Below are 23,340 nucleotides of genomic sequence, written 5' to 3' on the forward strand. Positions count from 1 at the left end.
GTACAAACGGCCACCGAGTCCCTTCAAGTTATTTGGAGCACGCGAGACATGCGGCCCGATATGGGCGTGGAGGGCAAGTATCTGGGTTAGGCGCAGCCTTGCTCGCCCCGGTGTTGAAAACATAATTGAAATAATTACAGGTAAAAAAAACGCAGCAAGCAGGGGAACCGTCTCCCCAGCCGATGCCCCCGTGTGGGGCCGAGGGGCTCTGAGGCCGCTTCACCGTGGCGCTGACGGGAAAGGGGGGGGGGGCTGAGGGGGGGGGGGGGGGGCGGCCCCGCCGTGCCGCAGCCGCCGCCGCGGGGGCTGCTGGGAGCCGCTCGGTGTTATTGTCCCGCAACATGCAAATGAGGCGCGGCGGAGAGCCAATGGGAGCGCCTGCCGGCTGCTGCGCAAGCGCGTCAGGGCGGGGCGGGGTTGACCTCGCCGCCCGCTCGCCGAGCGCCGGGGCCTCAGCACGCGCGGCGAAAGATGGCGGCTGCGGCCGGCGGGGTGCGGGGGCGGCGCAGCGGGCACCGCCGGCTCTGACCGGGCCACCCCGGGAACGCGGCGGGAGGGCGCCCGGAGGCCTTCGCGGGGCAGCGCTCGGCCGGCCGGGGAGGAGGCAGAGCCCCCCTCGGGGGGGGGGGGGAGGTGGCGCGGTGCGGAGGGGAGCGCTGCCGGCAACCCGGCCGTGAGGGGCCGGTGCGCGGGGTGTGAGAGGCAGCGCGGGCGGCGAAGGGCGGGAGCCGGCCCGGAGGGGCGAGGCGGCCCGCGGAAGCGGGGAGGACGAGGGGCCGGGCCGAGGAGGGGCAGCGCGGGCCGGCGGGGGCTGAGGCGAGCCGGCCGGCGGGCAGGGGAAGGCTGGCGCCCTGCGGCGGGCGCTCGCAGGTCAGGAGGCGGCTGCGCCGGTGGCTCCCCGCGTTCCTGGCTCTCGGCTGCTGGGCGCCCCACGCCATGTTCTCGGTGCTCTCCTATGGCAGGCTGGTGGCCCGGGCAGTCCTGGGCGGCCTCTCGCAGACGGACTCCCGTGACTACAGCTTGGTGACAGCCAGCTGTGGCTTTGGCAAAGATTTCCGTAAGGGCATCCTCAAGAAAGGCATGTGCTACGGGGATGACGCCTGCTTCGTGGCCCGGCACCGGTCGGCAGATGTGCTGGGTAAGTGCTGGCGGGGCCTTGCTCGGGGGTGCGGAGGTGGCTTTGGCGTCGTGACCTCCCCTCCTTGAGCCGCACATGGCGAAGCGGCTCAGCCTTCGGTCACAGACAAAGGAGCCGGTTCTGCCTGTAAATGTCAGCGTGATTTCTCTCTTTTTAGTTTCAAAAGAAAGCTCTCGTCCTCTTTGCTGCAGCACGACGTGCACCTCGCTCAGCCTGCCTTTGGGACGGGGTGATGTGGGTGCCGGGCACCGGGGCCCACCCTTGGTGTTTCACCTGTGGGGGCCTGTAAGGTTCTAAAAGCCAGAGAAACAGCTTGTAGTGCATTTCACTTTCTGTGTGCCCTTAAAACCTAACCAAGCTTGGTGTATATATATTGCATTTCCACAGAAAAGATCATTGAAACAAAGACTTCCTGATTTCAGCGCGTGCTGTGTCCTTGTCAAGTGAAAGGCAAAGTGACATTGAGACTGGTTTCAAATGTCAAACTTCAATTTCAGTATTTGTTCTACCCTGTTTGCACTCTCTGGTTTGGATTCACGTGCAAAATGGATCTTAAAGAGTTCAGATTTTAGAAGTAGTGAATAATTATAGATAATCAATGGAATCTTCAGTTTATGAGCAGGACTGCTTTTGACAGTGCTTGACCTTTCTCCTGTGTAGTCAAGGTTGAATTTGACAAACTGACCCTCTGCAAAAGTTAGTCTTCGAACAACTGACAGAAGTAAATCTTCACCCAAACTTTGACGTTAAAAAAAAAAGCTTCCTCCCTGTCCTCTGTGTTTGTTTTTTTTTTTTTTAATTTGAAACTGGTGGGATTGCACTGCAGTGCCTCATGATGTGACAGTGCTTGGTGATTCTTCAGAATTTGGTGCTGTCATTGTAACTTGGTTGCTGTTTAATATAGCTGAGACATTTTTTCAGGAAGCTGTAACTTGGTGCTAGGTAACAATATTGCTGATTATTCCTAAGGGGGTGATGCTACAGCTTTCAAGGAGATGTGCAAAACTGGTCAGTTAGATACTCTACGTCTTTTTTGTTGTGCCTGTTCCAGAAAAACTTTTTTTCTATTAGAATTAGCTGTTGGACAACCTTACTTTAACATGTGACTAAGGCTGGCTGCCTTTAAAGTTCATACTAGGCCAGCACTGATAAATAACTGAGCAATCGGTATTTGCTCGTAAGAGAAATGCAGAATCTGCTTTGCTTAGGTGGACTCTTTGCATGGGAAAACTTGATGTTTAGGGGGTTTTGGCCATATTTGGTAATTACCATATGTGGACCTACAGCTTGTCTTCCTGCTGGAATCAACAGAGAATTGCATTTCTAAGTTGGTCTTTGCATTAATTTTCATGGCAACTTGAAAACAAACGGACTTGTAACTTCACTTAAGAATCAAACAGAGAAGGCTTCAGACCAGAATGTCTTAAGTACCAGGAAGAAAATAATTTGAATGTAAAAGCTGGGTTGTGGGTTTTTTTTTTTTTTCTATAAGACTATTTTCATGTTGGTTCTTTACTGCTTTTCTAATATACATACCAAAAAAACAAGGTCAGTGTGCATTCTGCAAACTGTAATGCTCAGGATGGGTTTTGATGCAATCTAACTTGATGCTTTTTCTTCATCTGTAGTTCTTAAGTTTACAGACAGTAGTTTTTTCCTTGTTTCTGCTACTATGATCATCTCTCTGCTCCCCCTTTCTCAACCAGCTCTTCTACACTGTTGCCGAGTTTCAGCACCAGTGTTTTCCTGCCCTCAATTCCTCTTACTCTCATCACACATCTGAGGTTCTGTACCTATTTTTTTAAAGACCCTTATAAGTTTTGTACTACCTCAATACCTGCCTAACTCTGCACCTCAACAAAACTGTCTGAGCTGAACTGTTGCTTTTCAAGCTTCTTTTTTTCAGTATTAGTTTAATGAAGAGGCTCATGTGGTTTTAGCCGAAGTGAACACTAGACACAGTAAGAGTGCTTTTAGAGAACAGTAAATTTCAAGTGTATCACTTAGTCTGCCCTAGTAGTCATCAGTGACAAAGCCATGCCAGATAATTAATTTAAAATTCTTCTGTGCCAGTCTCTTCTAGAACCAATTTATGGGAAGCATGCCTGTGTGGGATGGATATGGGTGTGGTGTAACAGTGAAAGAGCTACTCCCAGCCGTTTGGCATGAGTGCTTGGGGATTCATTTTCTTAGGTCAAACAAAAGTTGACTGGGCGGTGTGTTTATAGCAGATACAAAAATGCTAAACACTTCTTTTGTTATATGTATACTGTATAGTCTAAAGGCTGAAAATGTAACAGTGTCTTCTAGTCCGTGCTCTATCTTCTCATAGTAAGATTAACAGAAAGGTTATGAATATTCGTGTTATTTCAAGTCCTCCCACAGTTGTTAAAGGCTTGATAAGGCCTGTTACTGGTGTACCCGAATCCTTGGGGGTTTTGTCTCTTATTTTTACTTTTGTATGGGATGTACCTGTTAAATTTGCATGTTCTCTTCCCATTCTGAGCACAGGGAGAAACAAGAAACTCCGGACCAGAGTGTTTCCTTTGGAATCGCTCTGAGAAAAGGAAATGGCTTTACTACTACTATTAATCTCTAGAGCTTTGTGATTCAGGCCTGTGTTTCCTTTTTGCTGCTGCTTGTACGATGTTGTACCTTTCTGTATGCTCACCATCAGTGTCTTGGTTGCCCAGATCCTCAGAATATTCAAATAACTTCTTGAGACTTAGTAGATGTTATGTACTACTTCACGTCTGAAGGCATACCTTTGTAACTCTTGCAGACAGAAATACTGTTTTTCAAAGCTGAAAACCAAATCTTAAGAAACTGACACCTCTGTTTTTTTCCTAATTAGCATGTGAGTAGAATTTTTAGTGCATAGGGAGCAAAATACAAATGTTTAGAACGAATTTAAACACTTCATATAAACATTTCACTTATTTAACAAAGCTAAACTTTGAAGCTTGTTTATAAATTTTGAGATGTCTTATGCTGGTGATCGCTTTTTTGTTGTTGGGATCTGTCTTTTCTTGCTCGTTTGTGCTTTATCTGACTCTTTGCTAGTTTTTTATGGATTTTCCAAGCTGTTGTGTGACTCATTATTGAAACATTACAGCAACCAATGCGCATCCCGTGACAGCATCACTTATACAATGTCTGTGCTGGGTAGAAGTTTGGGTGTAGCCAGTGTGACTTGACTAGTCTCCCAAACTATTCCTGTCCCCCAGCAGTAGTAGGAAAAAACTGTCTGGCAGCAGGGTACTGTTTGTCCACTGCAAAGTTAAAATTTGGCAGCCGTTCTATCTACCGTGAATCTTGATTTTTAATATTTTTTTTTGAGAGGGGAAGGGTATTGTAGGGCAACTACTCTAATCTGAAAGGAATTGCACTTTATTTGAAACTGAAGTTTGTCAGCAGCCTGCATAGGAGGTGTATAAAACCCCTCTGGCATATTGTTAGCCTCACTGTTGTCAAGAAGAGTAAACTACAAAATGTAAAAGGATTTGTAGATGAAATGTCAAGGTGGTTCTGGCAACTACAGAGGAGGAAGGGATTCTCACTCTGATGCCTGAAGGTCATACAAGACTATGTTAACTGGTTTATTTGGTATCACACCTATTAAAGTTTAGATTGCTGCCTTATCACAACTTATCACACTAAAGGAGGCGAGTCATCTGCTTGTTTCAGAGTGGCCTTTTACCTACTCTGCTGGGAGAACTCAGGGCATCTTAGAGGGTGTAATCAGTGATTTGAAAAAGAATTGTATATGTGTTTTAGTTTGTAATAGACCAAATGAAACTTTCTTTCTAACATGGGAGCATAAGTACTGTCATTTGTAGAGAAACTACAGATTGAGAAACACCCCATTAACAATCATATTCACTGTCATTCTTCTCAGTACAGCTAATCCAGATGTCAGCAGAGCTGTTCTTAAGTAGCACCGAATGTAACCTCTTAGAAATGTGGTAGCTCTCCTTCTGAGAGTGAAACTAAAATCTGGTTATTTTTCTTTACCCCAGTTTCTGGAAGGGCATTGCACACAACATATTCTGATCAGAACTTGTATTTGAACACTTGTTTTAATTGTAAGTGCTATTGATACTTGTTGATAGTGGTCAATTTTCCATTCATACGGAGATCTTAGCTTGAACAAAAAGCAGGTTCTGTCAGAAATTGCAGAAGGAAATAAGCAAAGCTGAACGCAGTACAGTAGGTGAGGTGTTAATCATACCTATGTCGCAGGAAACGTTGCAAAAATCTCCTGCTGTTTACTTTGGTTCATTTGTGCTATTAAGAGCCTGAGATTGTTCAGACTGCAAGTGATTTCGGTGTAGCTTGGCTGATGTCTGTCTACAGTACCTGTCCCTTTTCATCACTTAAGTGCCAGCCACCAGTAGCAGTTCAGCTATGAAAATAAGTTCCACGGTTGCTCAACACCTTGAGAGATTAAATAGTTATAACTCTGGAGGGAAGGTTTTACAAAACTCGCAGAAATAAATAGAAGTGTTCTCCTGTAGCTCCCAAAATCCACTGAGTGATTTCTCAGACTTAAATAAAATAGGTGAGAGATCTATCTGGTAAAAATCTGTTTCAGGAGCAACAGTGTATTGTAGCAGGGGGGTTAAAAAAAAAAAAAAGATAGAAGGAATTGCTGCTTTTTCCTGGAAGTAGATGGACAATTTAATGTGTTCAGTTCCTTGTTTCTCCTTCAGTTTGTTCTTCAACATCATCACTCACTTTGCCTCTTCCTTTTTGTTCCTCAGGATCACTTAGCCAGTTATTCTTCCAGTACCTTTCTATTTCATGCAAGGGTAGTTTAAGGTCTACATTTTAAAATGCACAGTGTGAATAAGTAACCTTTCCTTTTGTAACTAGTTATCGGTCGCACACAAATCTGCCTTTAGGGATTTGTATTTAAGCAGGTTATTTCTTTGGCAAAACTGGGGGGGTGGGGATACACACCATTTGGCTGTAGCACTGTGATCCCGTGCATGCTGCCGGTGAAGCGGCTGGGAGTTAGTCCTGGCTTTGAGCGTGTGACTTGCTTTGGTTGGAGAACCTATCTACGCGTGTGACTTATCTTATCACTGATAAACTGGTAAGATTTCTTGTTTTATCTCAATTCTGATGTGTTGACAACTATTAGGCGCTGTATTTCAAACTTGTGTAGGTGCAGCAGATTGCACTTTGTTACCATTTTAGCCATTCTTCTATGTTTGATGCAAAATAAATTCAGTCACAAATACATCCTTTTGATGCTTTTTTATCAGTGATTCATTGCTAATTCACGTAAGGATCTCAAGAAATTTAAGGTTCAGTAGGATACGTGGAGTTTCTTCCAAAGTTAATTGTGGTTGCGTGCAAATGCAATTCCTGCTGGCACACTTGTGCCTGCCTGGTGCTTCTGTGTGTGACTTATTATTCTTAGCTGATGCAATGTTTGAAAGTATCCATCTTTCAAGAGATTTTGGGGACGGGCCGATACTTCTGGATTTTGACCATGGGCAGGTTAGTTTGCTGGCTAGCCAGAACTTGCACTCGTAATGATATTTATATTAAACAGGGTTTGATTGGTATCGTGGTTTTGTTCTGAACTTTAAGCTGGTTTAGTTTATATTTGCTCTGAACTAGATAGAACGTCTGGATCTGACTTACAAAAGTGTGTGGTGCAAAGCACATATGAGTAGTCTCAGCGCTGGCTGTTCCCTGGGCTTCTGCAGTTAACCTTATGTGTTGGCAGTCAAACAACTTTACGTTTGCCTTTCAACTGGTATTTTATCCCAAGTGCTTTTAGCATTTTGAAATAAATTTTAACAAGTTTCAGTGGCCGTATCTTCACTTGCTCAGTTTCAGTGCTGCAGCATCAGCCACTTGTGCTTTGTCTTGAAACTTCATTACAGCCGTCTCCGTGAGAGATCTTGATATACTGAATCTTTTAAGAAGTTAGAAAGAGCCAGTTTTTGGACTGACACATGCAGCGAGTATTTAATCTGGCAGTAGTATTTGTGTATTTTCCAGCAGAAGGCAATGTAGTGGAGTGTTAACTCTCAATGATTCTGAAAGGACTTTATGGTTAAATACTTGAGAAGCATTTATTCTTTTGAAGTAATTTATTGTGAAATTTTAAATTGCTTTATTTATAGCGGTGGGTCATCCAGCCACGGGCATTTCACTATGTCACATGGACATTTGTGTAATTTCTACATAGGCTTGAGTGGGGAATAGCCAAAGAAGTATTCTTTCTATAAAACTTTCTGATTTACTGAATAGCTTAGAAAAAAATCAAGGATTGTGTACGATTCAATTTCAGCAGTTTTTCTCAGCCATGAATCGCTGGACCTTTAAGACAAATTGCATATTTTGTAAGATGGGTATTTTAAGTTAAATGGTGAATACTGGAAGACAATATTTAATGTTTTATGGTGAAATGTAAGAAAATGAAAACCTGAGTAATCTTCTTCACTTGTTAAAACAGCATTTATTCTGAATATTTATGGATTTTTTTGTCTTAGATTAAAGCAAAGCTAATATAAATGAATAGAGCTTGCCATTACTCCTTGGCAATGATACTGCCAGTTGTAGGACCTTTGAATTTTCCTTTGGTGACAGGGGGAAATGTGCTATTACAGAAAAATTAGTCCCTTTTTATGAGTTGAGTTTTCGGTTCTTGCTAATTGTGGAGTTTGAAGTATCTCACAGATAGTTTTGCTCCTTGTTTGCTGTATATCAAATACCACAAAGTTTTCTTAAACTTTATCCTCATTTATATTTAATCTATTTCAGTAGCAGTTTGTTCAATCTGTTTTAAAGTCACGTATTCCTTTCCTATAAAACTGTTCAGTTTCTGTTGAGAATGTAGAATGTAAAGATACTGTTTTTATTTTAAAACCAGGCTGAAGGTAGGATCTTAGGGAGTATAAAAATCTTCTTTTAAGGCACAACCAGTCAAGGTGGATGTCTTTTAGGTGACACTGTGTGGCATAGGGCTTCTTGAATGTGCTTTGCCTATGTGCTGCCATTGATCTCGATGGCAGCAGTAATTCCTGGCTCTGTGCCGGAGCAGGAGGAAGCATTTGACTGCTCTGGCAGTGCTCGTGAGCCACGCTTTGGGAGCCAACAAGGTCATTTAGCTTAATTAAATTCACTGACCTATCATCTTTAAGAGATACAGTTTAAAAAGAAAAAGAGGAGGGGGGGAAAAACCCCAAACCTTTGCAAGAAAACCCACATTGTCCGTTTTGGGCAGGGATGAGAAATAGATGCCAGTGGTGGTCCCTGAGTTGGTGAGCTGCTGAGGTGTCGTGGAGCGTGTCCTGGGGCCTGCTGGTGAATGTGGTGGTCCCGTTGGCTTCTGTGCCAGCCATGGAGAAGGAATGCACAACTCTCCTGGTGATTCTTAAGCAGACGAGCTGTTCTCTTAAGTGTGGTACAAAGCTAAGTCATAGGACCTACTTGTGGACTGTCTAGAGGATGATTGTTTTGGAAGGCGCTGGCAGAATGTACTTAAAGCTGTTTATAGCTTGCAAAAAGCAGACAGGAAGGCAGACAGACAAAGCCATTTCATGGCTCAAGATAGAGTATGAAGTATGCTGCCATGCTTACGGATTCCAATTTCCTGCCTGGAGTAAGAAGTGAGCAAAGAAAATCAGGTGGCATACTCTTATTTTTGCGTTAAAAATTGAAATAGGTTTTGATAATTAACCTGATCAGGTGCTTGCTATGACAGCTTTCTTGTACTCTGTACTGACGCCATAGTGTTTCTATTTAAATATTTCCCAAGGAGACTAATGCAAAAATGGTTTATTGATCGCTTGAGGAACTCTTAAGTTCTGATGAGCTTGTTTTGTAACTGCCATAGGAGCTAAAAGCTTTGGGCAGTACTTGTCAAACATCATCTTTTCATTGCATTAACCCCGTTGTCAGTGAAATAATGCTGTATTCAGCTAGCAAAAGTACATCTGGACTGCGTTCATCTTAAAAGGAGAAAAGCTGCTCATCTGGTAACAGCATGTAAAACAAGCATCATCACCCAAACTGAAGCTTAGTTTCTATTTCAAGTTCTAGATCTAGAACTTTTTCTTAATAATCTCTTATTCTGGACTTGTCTCCGTGGCAGCAGAAAGCAAAGGGTTAATCCAGTATTAACCTGAAGTTGTCGGACCTGTAAAGAGAGGATTAGTTTGTTCTTGAAAAACCAGAAAATGCATTTCCGAGAATGCCAGGGTGCTTTTGCATGAGCTTCTTCCCAGGGTCTGGTCTGAAGAGGTGAATACAGGGCTCTGCCTTCCTATAGCGTTCTTCTAAGAAAGCAAACGGACAAAGCAGGTGTCTAAAAGGTTGTGCACTATTTTTGGGAGAAATCTGATTAATGTTGATAGGCTGTTCAGAATCTGGCTATAACCTCCTGTCAGATTATAGTTCGTGCCAAGGTCGGCTCTAAACCTTCCGTCTCAGTTTCAGATGGTGTCCGATGTGAAGGGCATTTGTAGATGAGGCAAACTTAGTTTTACTTAGTCAAATTTTCATGCCTTTGCTAATAGCGGCATTTTTTCTGAGAAGACTGTTGTTCTTCAGCACAATCTGAGCTCTGAAATTGGCTCTTTGTGCCTTTTACCATGGACATACTATTTCAGCGTTGTTACGTTACGGAAATCTGTGCTTGAAATGGTTAGTCCCCTACATGCTGAGGATCAAAAAGATTTCTGGAAAATTTTCCAAGGAGAAATATTTTTGTCTCATAAGTAATAGCTTTAGGCAGTATTTTACTTTTTATCATTAAAGCCAGCTGAGGAAGTTCAAAATACTTTAGCCACATGGTCAGCAAAATATTGTAGCTGCTGCTTATCTCCCTCTGACCACCCCCCTTTTTTATGTGCAGCTTCACTATTTGCCTCTGCGGTTGCTCAGAAGCTTCCCAAGCTTTGGCAGAATGGGTCTAATTTTCTGATATCTATGTTGTTTTGAATAACTGAAAATTAACTGGATCATACTCAGTTTTCATTCTCCTGCTTGGCTGAAGCTGTAGGCAGCAACCTATCCTTGGAAGGGGTAGGTCCCAGCGTTGTGTTGGTTACATGGTTTTTTTGAATACACTTTTAAAATGTATTCTTGTTTACTTTCTACAGCAATTGATATTGCCAAATAGAAAACATTATCCTTCATATGAGCAAATCGCTTGAGAAGAAACTTTGGGCCGTTGAATAGCGGGGAAGAGTTTCTTTATCATTTCTATACTAGTTAAAATCTTAACAACCTTCAGATTTACTAAAAATGCTTCTTTTTAATGGGCTAATTAAAGGTTAATATGATTGAATCCCTCTCTTCCCCCCCTGAATTCCCATTTACTTGTTCTCTAGTGAAGTCAGCTGCCTCAGAGTTCTCGGCATTAGGTTTTTACCTTCTCAGCAATTCAGATTATATTTAGAGATTTGTCTAGGAGCTGATGACAGAAGTTACCTTACAAATGCTTAGAAATGTTTTTATTCTTAATCAAATATGTTTTCCATGCAGGTGCTATGTCCTACTTTTTAGTTACTGAATATCATAAGTGATGTTAAAAACTAAAAACCTGGTTTTGGAAACCATTTTTGTTCATATAACTCTTGTTTTTTGTTCTCTTCTAGGGGTAGCAGATGGTGTAGGTGGCTGGAGAGACTATGGGGTTGACCCTTCACAGTTCTCAGGGACTCTAATGCGAACATGTGAACGTTTAGTAAAAGAAGGACGGTTTGTACCAAGTAATCCTGTTGGGATTCTCACCGCAGGTTATTGTGAGCTGCTGCAGAACAAAGTACCTTTGCTTGGTAAGACAGTAAAAATACATAAACTAGATCTCTGTTATATGTTTTCTAGACTGTGCTTAGTCAAGGTTGCTTAAATCTCTTGTCAGCTTCTACAATAAGTTTGCACGCAGTTATCTTCTCTTAATTAACCACAGAACATAGAAATGTAGTTGTCTTGGTAGCATCCTTATTTTCTCTTGTATGTTTAGAAACTGTCTTGATTCATTCAGTAACGCAGGGAACGTTTGTGTGTGTGTGTGTGTGTGTTTATATATATTTAAAAAAATACAAGGCAGGCAGCCTTTAGGTGTGAAGGGTGGTAATTCACCGGCGCTTGCAGAGAGTTTGCAAAATGAGTTCTGCAGTAGAATATGCTATGGCATGTGCACTCCTTCTCTATTTTGTATGTATAAATAACTGTTCTCTGTTGAAAACTTAATGGTTGGTTGTGGCTTTTTGCTTAAGCTATGCAAGCAAAAACATTTTCTGACGATAATTGGATGCAGTTCTGCTCATTTCTTGCCTTACTGCTCCTGTTGCCTTTTATGTCCAATGAACTTTAAACCGAATTGGTTAAGTAGTTTATATCATACAGTCACTGGTACCGTATATTATTTTTACAATTCTTTGTGGGGCATTCATTACAGATTTTTTTTGAAAGCAAACTAAAGTAGATGCTTAGCATATTCTGTGTCAAACTTGATTTTAGACAGGGCATCCAGCTGCCTGGGGAACAGTGGGCAGATAGAGAGGCAACATTTGGCCTCAGCTGACAACCCTGAAAGCAGAATACTTTTCTAAAGGGCATGTGACCTCTTATGCACCAAGAAAGTGTTACCCTGCATGATATGCATGCTTCTCACCTGACCTTAAACTTCTGTGCCAGAAGAGTGCTGTGTAAGCTATATTTAACTTGTCTGCTGAGCTTTGGAACAGATGTTCTCACATTATATGCCTAAAGAATAGGTTTGAACCTCAGAAGCGACCTTACGTATCACTAAAATAGCAGTGGTTGGTAATTATGTTAGCATTTTGTGTGTTTAATGGTGTTTGAGCAAAGCAGATGTAGCTGTAAGTGATCTACAAAGTGGGCCACTGGTGAGAGCTCTCACAACGGCTTTGTAGACGGAGGCAGCCCTGCTTGGCTTGACCTTTCGAATTCTGAAAAGCAGCATATGCTGAGTCACAAGATCTGCATTCCACACATGGCCTCCTAGTTACACTCTGCTAATAGAGTTAGAATTTGAAACTAATGATCCTTAGTGTTTCTCCTTTAACCGAGAACAGTATTTTCAGAAGTAGAAATAAAACCATGGAATTACCACTGCAATGAGCGTTTAGAGTTTGTTTAAAATAAAGTGAAGGGAGAGGACCTCATTAAGGAGGATTCATTAGGCAGTAACTTTCCCTTGCTGTTGTGCTTTAAGTCTTGATAGTTCATCAGAATTGGTTCTAGCAAATAGTTTAAACCAAAACTGAAATGGGAGGAAACTGCCATTTATTTAAAGACAGTTCTTGTATTGCAGAACAGTCTTGGATGCTGTCACCTATAAAATCTGAATTTTTCCTAAGATGCTGCTTTGACTTACCATTCAGTAAGAGTGGAGAAGGTCCTATATAATCACTAGCGGACAAATTAAGTGCAAGTGTATTGCAGGGAACTCCCTGTGTTAGAAAGGGAAACATCTGGAACAGGGGATGCCTGAAGCCAGCTGGCTTCTGCACTAGCAGGCCTGATTGTAAGCTTAGCTCATTGCAAGCTTGTGGTCTGTCCAACATGTAGCTGTGCTTGGAAACTCCTACATCAAGATAGATGATGAAGGCTGTTCACCAGCCGGTGATACGGGGTCTTCTGTTAGAGGCAGAAGTCTGTATTTCACCCTCCTCAGGAATGAAAGTTCTTTTGGTGGATGTGCGTATCCTATTTGCAGAAATTCAGTGACTGCTGTTTGCTGTGAGGACTTAGGCTGTGGATCGGTATCTTTGCAATACAGTTATTTTTGTGGCTTGCAACCAAGCACAGTTGGTGGCTGCTTCCCAGTGAATGAATCAAGAATTCCTCAGTGCCCTCAAGCATGGCTGGGATAGTTCTGAGCACGGTTGACAAGGAGATATGTTTCTGTTCTGTCTTACTTTAATCTGGAATAGTATTTGTCTCTGAAACATGTTTTCTTTAAACTTGTGAAGTTAGTATCCTGAAGACGTGACAGGATGATTATCTTTTTAAACATGAAGATAGCTCTACAGAGCCATACTATGAAGAAAAGCATTTTAATGTTCTGACAAGAGTAATGCAATGATACCTGATACTTAATTGCAAGCAGTTCTTTACTTGGCATGGTTTTACAGCTGATGAGTGAAACTGTGTGGAGAGCCCCTAGCATTGTATGGATGCTACTAGAATTCTATTATCTCAATGATTTTGGAATTTCAGTATTTTATGTGACTTCTGTAAATCCAGTCCTATAGCAGAATGTGCTGACATATGTTGGGATGGAAAACTGTAAATAAAGTGGAACAAAACAGGTATTTGTCAGCATAATGTGTTTACCAAAATCAAAGCAGGAAAAGTAAGTTCTATACAAAAATCATCATTTCTGTTGCAAAGATTTCTAGCATTTTGCTATCGCCAGTGTATATTAATTTTGGCATTACTGAGTATTTCCAATTTCTCCTGATTTCTAAGCTTTGATAAATATTTGAATAATTGGACTGTGAATCAAATCAGTGAAGGAACAAGTAATTTCTGTAAGGCTAACTCGGGTTACTGCATTCTGTTTGCAGGAAGCAGTACAGCTTGTATAGTAGTTCTGGACAGAACAAGTCATCGTTTACATACAGCCAACTTGGGAGATTCTGGATTTTTGGTAGTCAGAGGAGGAGAAGTAGTACATCGATCTGATGAGCAGCAGCATTACTTCAACACTCCGTTCCAGCTGTCAATAGCTCCACCAGAAGCAGAAGGAGTTGTCTTAAGTGACAGGTAAGGTGGGAGAAGATCTTAAATTTTTAATCTGTGGATGTGATCAACTCCCAAAAGGTTGCAGTTTTGCAGCTGGGGTGCTCTTTGTAAAGTGCAGTGTAGTGCGTGGGGATTTAAGCGTGTAACCAGTCAGAGGGCCTTATATCTGCCCCCCGCCCTGTCTTTAGGTAATAGGAATGTCTCTCACCTTGAACTTAAACTTTGTACGCTGTTGCACAGTCTGAATTTATTGGGCTAATGATTCTTCATTCACGATGGCATATTCCCTGAGTCTGGTGTGTGCACTAGGCATGCTCTGATCCGTGGAGAGACGTCGCTCTGTAAATCTGCTGTCGTGAGACTGGTGCATGTGCTGGTCATCCTGCACGAGTGACTTGTCTTACCAGCAGCTTTCGTTCCCGGTCCCTGTCCGGGCTCTCTCGAGGCTGGTTTGGAGTACGCTAATTTAGATATCTTGACAGTGAGGTAGCAAGTACTTGAAGAATAGAGCAGAGGGACATGTGACTGTAACTTGTGTTTTCAAATAGCTATGTTGCCCGCAGCATATTGTATTTGACCAAAACGAGCAAAAAAAAAAAAAAACAAACCTGTTTGGCGGAACACCAAGCTGGGAAATGAGAGTATTAAGAAAGGACAATCTGTTCACAGAAATGAGTTGTTTCAAAGGCAGATTTGTACTTGTGTCTTCCCCTAAGAATGTCAGGCTGACCATCCTCTCACTTTCTGAAGTCTCATCAGTAATACAAAATTTAAAAAACAAATCAGCTTTCAAATATATATTAAAATACAGTTCTAAAATAATGGTTATACACTCATTAAAGTGATACCCCTCTTCTGAATACAGGAAGATGATAAAGGCATCTTCAGAGAGTGACCACAGTATACAGGGAATGCGACAGGTATCTTAAGTTTTTGATACAAGGTTTGGACTTAATGATATTAAGGGTCTTGCAACGTAAATGATTCTATGATTCTATGAAATATCAAGGCTGATGCAGTAAGGGATGACTTCAATGCCAAAATAGCTCTTACTGAAAGTGTAGGTTAAGTTGTTGAAACTCCTGACTATTCTTGCATGTGGTTTTATTACTTCATCATAAGACTGCAGAGAGGAAGCTAGGGTAGAATTCTGAAATTAGAACTCTTAAATAATCTAACCTCTTCATTAGACTAAAATTAAATGATTGTTGAAATGCCAGAGCTGTGAAAATCTTAATTTTTCTGAGATTCTGTCATCCATGGGAAGACAAAACCCAAAAAGCACAAAGATAATTGATAATGTCCAGTGGAAGTCAGAAAAGCAATCTGAGTCATCACATAATAAGGAAAGTGCAAGATAAATGTGCTCCCACACTTCAATTCTGAATCATGATTATAGCTTTCTGGCTAGTTTCTGCACTGTTCTTGACGTTAATTAGTACTCATACGTGTTGTCTAAATGCTTTTTAGTCCTTTTTTTCCCAATTTGTTGTCCCAGTTAAATGTTAAATTTGGCTATGTATGGGAATAGGCAGGCAATCTTAACTCTATTCACCCTCCTGAAACTACAAATCAGTTGAGCAAAGCAGCTCTTTTGCCTTTTGGCATATCCAAATGGGATGGGATGCAGCAGTTTCTCCCTTCTAAAGACCCCTGAGGAATCTTTAAAAATGAAGAGTTTGTCATTATGCTGCTTCTGAGAATCAGATTTTGCAGGAATATTAATGGCCAAAGTAGTTATTTCTCCTCTTGGTATTGTGTAATGGATTAGACATAAGTAGACCAGCCGGCTGTGGTCTCCTGATAGTGATTTCCAGACGTGTTTCATACTCTGTTGCATTAGAAAGTGATTCAGAATCCTGAAGTGTTGTGGCCGTTCCTGTTAGGAGTTGTCCTTTCAAGTATAGCTCTTACACCTTGAAGATGAGTGAGAAGGAAGCCCTGAGCTACCATTCTACTTAATGGTTTCCATGGAGATACACTTGTGAAGCAGATTAATTTGCAGGATTGTTCATCTGGGAATTTTAAATGCAAATCCTTTGTGTAAAAGCTAGAACATTACCTGTTTGCAATCAGGGTTCTTCTGTTGTAGCTTTCTTGACAAACCATGCTGGTGCAAAAGCTCCACTGTTAGTGATTATTTTTTTCTTTTGCAGAAAAACACATAACAGTAGTGAATTACAAAAGCTGTTGATGTGCTAGTTTGACACTGCTTGGTGTCTTAGTGAAAGCTGGAGTCCTTTTCTTTAACATATCTGTCATCTTCACAGCCCTGATGCTGCTGATAGTACTTCTTTTGATGTCCAACTTGGAGACATTATTTTGACTGCAACAGACGGACTGTTTGACAACATGCCTGACTACATGATTCTGCAGGAGTTAAAAAAGCTGAAGGTAAGTGTGTGTATTCTAAATTACTCATCTTTTGCACTGGTCATCCCTTATAGTTACCACCATTAATTTTATGCACATAACTCTTATTTTGCATAAAAGACTCACCACAAAGTGCTATTGTTTAGAGACTCCTCAGTTAATACCACATGTGAGAAGGGGACAGCGACCCCAAAGCGCTGTCTCTCGGATCTGCACTCAGGCTGAATCCAGAAGCAGCAGTTTGGGCATAAATTTCCCGAGTAGCAGCTGGTACCATGTCAGTAACTAGTGATGGGAGGGAGAGGGGGAGACGCTCAGGAGCAGGCACTGCCCTTGGCCAGCTCCTCACACTGTATTTTAGCTGTACTTGCAGGTTGTAGATTATATATGTGAAAATACAGCATTCTCTCCTGGGTTATTTGAGGGGGTGAGCTGTATACTTAAAAATAATTTGAAGCTTTTCTGAAGGGTTGTAAAACAGTAATTCTAAAGTAGTATGGGCTGTCTGAATTGTGGGTTGCATGTGCTTGAAAATCTTTAATGTTCTGTAAAAAAAATTTCCTGGCAACTTTTCCAGGTTAGTGACCGCAAATGTTCTTTGTAAATAGTAAAAATACATTAAAGTATTTTAATTTGGATGAGAACATTTAGCTTAAGGCTATTTACTTACAGAAAGGAAAGTATGCTTAAGGAGATATCAATATGTATAGCCTCCCTGAGGAAACTATTTTGTTATGAAATGCAAATAAAGTTAACATGTAGAATTATAGTGTGGTTTTAAAAAAAATTTTGCGTGCTCTTGCCCTGCAGCTTACATAAGTGAAAGGTGGTGTCAGTCAGAGAATGGGTCCTTACAGACAAAATGTCTGAGAGGCCTCCACGTCAGGCAGACTGTTGCATGTCTAGGCAGGAGGGTAAGGTTAAGGTTAGTCCAGGCAGGAGGGTAAGGTTAAGGTTAGTCCAGGCAGGAGGGTAAGGTTAAGGTTAGTCCAGGCAGGAGGGTAAGGTTAAGGTTAGTCCAGGCAGGAGGGTAAGGTTAAGGTTAGTCCAGGCAGGAGGGTAAGGTTAAGGTTAGTCCAGGCAGGAGGGTAAGGTTAAGGTTAGTCCAGGCAGGAGGGTAAGGTTAAGGTTAGTCCAGGCAGGAGGGTAAGGTTAAGGTTAGTCCACGCGGCCGCTGGAGATGGAATTTCCCTGTGGAAGAAAGTTGAGCTCCACCTTTTGGCGTGTTTGGGAAAGGCACTGAACTTCCCCGTGAGGTTCAGCCAAAAGTCAATCATGTAAATGCCCGCTAATTCCCCAAACTGCAGGGAAGACTCTTGAAATGTCAAGGCATTTCAAAATAGTTACAAACCGAAAGAACGGTGGTTGTTGTGTCGTGTCTTGAGTAAGAAAAGCCTTGGAGTAAAGCAGCAGTTAGTGAAACAGAACAAAAAAAAGGCATTTAAAATGCAGTCTATAGAAAGTTTGTGTGCTCAATACATTTTTTTCTTACCTAACTTTTAAAGTGTCCCTGCTCCCCAAGTGTGCTCGTTGATTTAGGTAAGAGGGTCAGAGCAGTAAGGCTTCCCATTCAAGGTAAAACATAATTACTTCAGCAGAGTGTAGTTTGTGAGGGAAGGGTGGTTCTTCTGGTGTGAACTGCTAGTGCAGCTGTCAAACATCCCGCTTCCCTCAGGGGAGACGGTTTAGTCTAGTCTGAGTATCAGTCTTCTAAGATTCTAAATTCTACAAATCCTCCAGAACCAAGTCTTGTAGCTGCTGGTAGGGAAACTCCAGAAGTCTGGACTTCAGTTGTGAAGATTTGCACTTCTAACCCAAATTTATAAAGCTTAGGAGATGGTGAGGGCTCTGTTTGGAAGAGAAGCTGATAACTAGTGCCCTGATCTGAGAGAGACCTGGCAGTCGGGGATCTCTAAAACTGACACGCATCAGCAAAACAACTACTGGTAGACTTTCTCATATGAATAAACTTTTTTCCTCGTTAATTTAGAACTCCAACTATGAGAGTATACAGCAGACTGCAAGAAGCATTGCTGAGCAAGCTCACGAGCTGGCTTATGATCCCACTTACATGTCGCCGTTCGCACAGTTTGCATGTGACAATGGATTGAATGTGAGAGGTAAGTTGTTTTTGTTTTTTTTTTTCTCTCCTCCTCCCACTCCTGCTATCTTTGAGAAATCTTAAGCAAAGTGAAGTTCTGTTCCAAAAGCTGACAGGAAAACAGAGCGTTAAGAAACATGGTTGGCAGTAGAGTGCCAATGTAGCACGCGGGGTTTGGCAAGGCCCCCAGCTCCTGAGGCGGGTCATCCCAGGGCCTGGCTGATCAGAAGCCTCCTGTGGGGAAGCAGCTGGAACGCAGGGAATGCAGTGCACTGTTTTTTTGTTTTTTGTTTTTTTTTTTTATCTAATATGCACACTCCTGCCCCAGGAATCCTGCCTGATACAAGTTCTCCAGCCTCTTGGGGAAACTACTTGACTTGTTCTTTGGATTCGGGTGTGTGTGGGTGGATTTTCATTGGGCGTGTTTTTTTTTTAAGATCTATTATTGATACTTTTTAGCCAAGATTCTGCCCACTCTTTGGTGATTTGATTTTTTTTGGTTCAAATTTCTGACCCTTGCACCGTTAGCATCCCTGTCCTGATCATTTTGTTGATTCTACTTCCTAAGCTCTGGAAAGATACTAACACCTAGTGGCGTTCAGAGTCCTATCAAACACCTTTCTTTTGTCTTTTAAATATATAATTCTGCTACTAAGGATGTTCTGATTATCTCCGTAGCAGGAGGGCAGGATTTCCTGCGAGACCCTCAGGCGTCTTTCCTAAGGGTAGAGAGAACAGCTCTAAAGCTGGGGCTCCATGTTGCTGTAAAGCTCAATCACTCAGTAATGAAACTGCAATCTCCTGAGTCTCTAACAACAAAACACCTCTTCTCTGAGCCATTGCTCTGGGATTTGAGTGTATTGCTCTAGCTGTTGAGGCTTGAAAAGTGACTGCTAAAAATGTGAAGTAGCTTTTAGAAAGATATGTGGTAATGCAGTGCTGAAAAAGATGATGAAGAGGTGTTTGATTTACAGGAGAAATTCCTGAAAAGATACTGATTTTATTGCAGTTTGCTTGTAACAAAACAACGTTGGGTTTTTTTGTACATTTATTAAAGTAAATAGTCTGCAAGAAATCGGGCTTTTCCTGCTCTACTGGCTGACACTCGTGTCCAGGGTTCTGTACTCCTCTGAACAGATTGATCTCGCTGTGGCTTAGGGCGCTGGTTTGCTGTGTTAGATGTCACTGCTACCCTCAGTCGTGTTTTGGAAAGGAGGTGGAGGACACAGAGTTTTTGTGTCTACATGAAACAGCTTTTGACTGTTGAAACTACTTTTTTAAAGAGCTTGCTACGGGGGAGTGTCACAGATTATAAGATGACAACCCACCATGATTTGATGGAATTTTTCTTACGTTACAGGGGGAAAACCAGACGACATCACCGTCCTTCTTTCTATTGTAGCCGAGTACACAGACTGATCTGCCCGGAGCGTCAGCTCTCCCCGAGCTCCTAGCTTCACACGTACGGTTTCCTGCTGGCAGGATTGCTTTCTTCCTTCGCAGCTGATCTCAGCAGCTGGTTCTCGAGCTCGTTGCCTGTCTTGAGACACAACTGAAGTCCTTGTTAAGAACCACTCTTGTAGTACACTGGTCTTTGTCTGCCAGCAAGAAATGAAGAAGCTCAAGGCTTGAAGCATGTCTTTCAGAGCTTAGTCATCGCCCTTAAAGGGGGAGGATCAATCCCACATCCTTACTGCGTTTGAAATGTGACTTACTTTCAAAGGAGTAGAATTGGTTTCACATCTTTCAAACTAGATTCGATAGCTAAAACCTCTCCAAGAGGGCATATTACTCTATTTACTAGAAACGTTCACTATTCATTAAAGGGTATGTTACAGAACACAGTTTCATAAGCATAGTCTTGTTACAGTGATAGCTGAGGTTTCGTGTTTCTAAGCTCCAGTTTTCAGGAGGTTTATAACTGCTGTAAACATTCTGCTCTTGCCATACATGGTGTCAGCCTAGGAGCCTTTTCTAGTACGAAATTTTAAAAACCATACTTAGTTCAAGTTATATGGATGCAAATGTGTTTTGTGATTTCAGGTGCTTAACTGTGATCTTAAAAAGTTCTGCAGATCATTCGTCCATAATGGGCCTGGTATCTGGATGTTTTGGCTGTGGATAATTTTTTTTTTCTTTTTTTAAACAAAAAATTTTAACTCAGTCTCAAAAAGCCGAGCTGGCCAAAGTTGAGGTCCCTTCAGCATTTTAACCCATCTCACCAGCGCGGGATGATGCGGCAGAAATGCTACAGTGGGAGGTTGCACAAAAACCAGATCATCCTCAGCTCTGAACGTCTTCACTTTTGGTAGATAATTCTGTTGTTAACGAAACGTAATTTGTGTTACTAATTGCCATTCTCGCTTGTGTAGAACAGAATATGCTGCACCAGTTGAAGTCCAGTTGATCCTTATCTTTGACTCTCCAACAAGCACCTCTTTGCTTATGCTGTGGCAGCAGCAGTAAGTACGTAAAAGGAAACTATTAATGAATAATCAGCAAAACTTACATTTCAGTAACTAAAGTTTAGGGTTTTCGGAATGAACCTTAATGATGTTTACAGTTATCTAACAGCCACTTTGCAATACTACATTTCCTTTTGAATTACAGTAGCTCACATTTGTTCCCCCTGTTCCAGCAAGCTTTCCTTTTTCTTTCCTGAGGTTCATACAAAAAGCTGATAGCTGTAAAGATATATATATTTTTGGTCAGTTTTTCATTAACTTTTTTGCTGGTAGAAAAGTATGTAGAAATAAATTAAAGCCATGTTTTTATATATAAAAAGTCGGGTAATGTTGCTGTTTAGGTGAGTGCAGTTAAACTTGGTCAGTAAGTAATCTTACCTGCTCTCAAAAGGAGATTTTTACTACCTGGTTTATTGTATTAAAACTGTTTAAGTTTGAGGTTACCTCAACCTGTTTAAAGAATTTTTGTGGACTTGTACTGTATATTTGCGTAACTATGTCAAGCTTTTATTTAAGGTCATTTAACATGTACCATGTACATGTCATTTTACTATATTTCAATGCATCATGCTTGTAACAGGCATTTCATTTATAATAAGAATAAGTGATTAATTTGGAAGCTCTTCAGTAATTTATCTGCTATTCCTAAATTGGCATAATGTTAGCTATTTTAAATCACCTTGTAATTACTTGTCAAAATGCCTTAACTACCCTAACTTGACCAAAATACTATTTTGGTGAGGGTACGGGGAGGATTATATTAATGAAGAAAAATTAATTAGTTTTGCGATCCGTGGAACAGTGAGTGGTGGATAACTTTGCACAAATTGTCAGTCCTTGTTGTTTTTTTAAAGCCGAACAAGCTGTATCTAGCTGTCTCGTTAGAAGGAATGTATTCACGCTGCAGTACAGGGCTTTGTTTCTCGCGTTTGGGAGGGGCGTTTCTCTCTCAAATCTGGGTGTCTTTTACACTTTATTCTCCAGTATTTACTATCACGCTTCTTGATTAGAGCAGATTTGATCAATTATTCTTTCCCTTGACCTTACCTTAAAGCGCTGCCCCCGCAGACCCGGGCTGTGTTGCACTCTGACCCCTCGCGCTCAGCACCCTTGTCCCCAGCCCTCGTTATCCCAACCCCAGAACTTTCTAGAACTCTGGGAGTTCTGGGAGACGCACGCGGATCCGATGGCGGAGGGCGGCCACGGGGCCTTTCCCTGCCGGGAATGCCGGGAATGCCGCTGCTGGGCCGGGCTCTGGCCTCCCCCAGCCTCGGTGCGTGGCCCAGCCTCACGCTCCCAGCTGAGCCGTGTCTACAAAGCCATTTGCCTCATATCACATCCTGATTTTTTTTTTTAAAATAAAGAACAAATTTGGATTTCGATTTACAAATCATGAGTTTATCCCTCACCGGACACACCAAAGACCAGTAAAGCTTATAGCTTTTCCATCTGTTTATAAAGCAATACTGTATTATAAAGAATTGATATTTTTATCACATGCTTGTTTTTGTTTTTGATTTTTTTTAAGATGTGCACTCTAAACATATCAAACCTAATTTCTTCCTATGAACTTAAGCTGTCTGCGCACAAAAAAAAAAATTTTGGAAAAGGAAATGACAGGGCCCATCCTATCAGAATAATTTTAAACGATGCATGAAGCAGTAACACTTCCTAGGAATTAGATTATTGTGAGTATTCACGAGAGGAAGGGAGAAGGGTGTTCCATGAAGCGGAGGCGCGCGCGAGCGGAGCACGGGCTGACCTGGGGCTGCTGCAGAGGGGGCTCGGGAGCAGCCGGCGGAAGGAAAAGGAAGAGGTTTAGACACCAGTGACCACGTAACGTCCCAGGACGGGCAGGAGCTGGGAGTTCTGCAGCAGCGTTACTCGGTATTTGGGTAAAACAGGGCTAAGATGGGGGTGAATTGGAAAAACTGTGGTTTCTTGCTACTTTTCTGGCTATCTTTGGGTGACCTGCTACCTACAGTTTCCCTCTAAACGTACTTCTTTGTGTTTATGAAGAAGGTGTGGCTGAACAAAAACCAAACCAAAAAACCAGATTTTGGGACCAGACAGGACCGAGTCAAGGGGAAGGGAGAGGCCAAGGTCTGGCAAGGGGGTGAAGGATTTTGTGATGGAACCTCCATCTCTGGGTCATGGGCGTCCTTTCTCCAGGGAAAAAAAACCAGATTGTGTGTGCAGAAATGGACTGTATGAAGTAGTTTCTTCCAAAGATAGCTGAAATGACGAAGCAAATCTGAGTCTGTATCTAATGAGGATGCTTTTTTGTTTGTTGTTAAAATGAGACTATCATCTATGCTTACCGAAGAGGCGATTATGTGAATTTCATGTCTGAGGTATAACTTATGCAGGAATAGTTCTGTAAATACATTTAAATGAATTGTAAAGATATTTAATAAATATAGTATTTATACTAAAAATGTGGTTTTTAAAGTTGACTGCAAAAACTCTGGTACTGCAGTGCTGGCACTGGTGGTGGTGGAGAGTCACAGCCACCCAGC

General features: G+C 41.9%; 1 protein-coding gene across 1 annotated transcript; it reads left to right on the top strand.

Moving 5' to 3' along the window:
* Positions 1 to 642: 642 nt before the first annotated feature.
* On the top strand, positions 643 to 23,259 carry PPTC7 (protein phosphatase targeting COQ7). The gene is made up of 6 exons (XM_074844732.1): positions 643 to 1,138; positions 10,762 to 10,941; positions 13,705 to 13,903; positions 16,153 to 16,276; positions 18,246 to 18,375; positions 19,717 to 23,259. Exons 1-6 carry the CDS (start codon positions 937 to 939, stop codon positions 19,773 to 19,775), a joined length of 894 nt encoding a protein of 297 aa, XP_074700833.1. The 5' UTR covers positions 643 to 936; the 3' UTR covers positions 19,776 to 23,259.
* The last annotated feature ends 81 nt before the right edge of the window (positions 23,260 to 23,340 follow it).

This window comes from Strix aluco, chromosome 18 (genome assembly GCF_031877795.1).
Source record: "Strix aluco isolate bStrAlu1 chromosome 18, bStrAlu1.hap1, whole genome shotgun sequence".
Classification (NCBI taxonomy): Eukaryota; Metazoa; Chordata; class Aves; order Strigiformes; family Strigidae; genus Strix; species Strix aluco.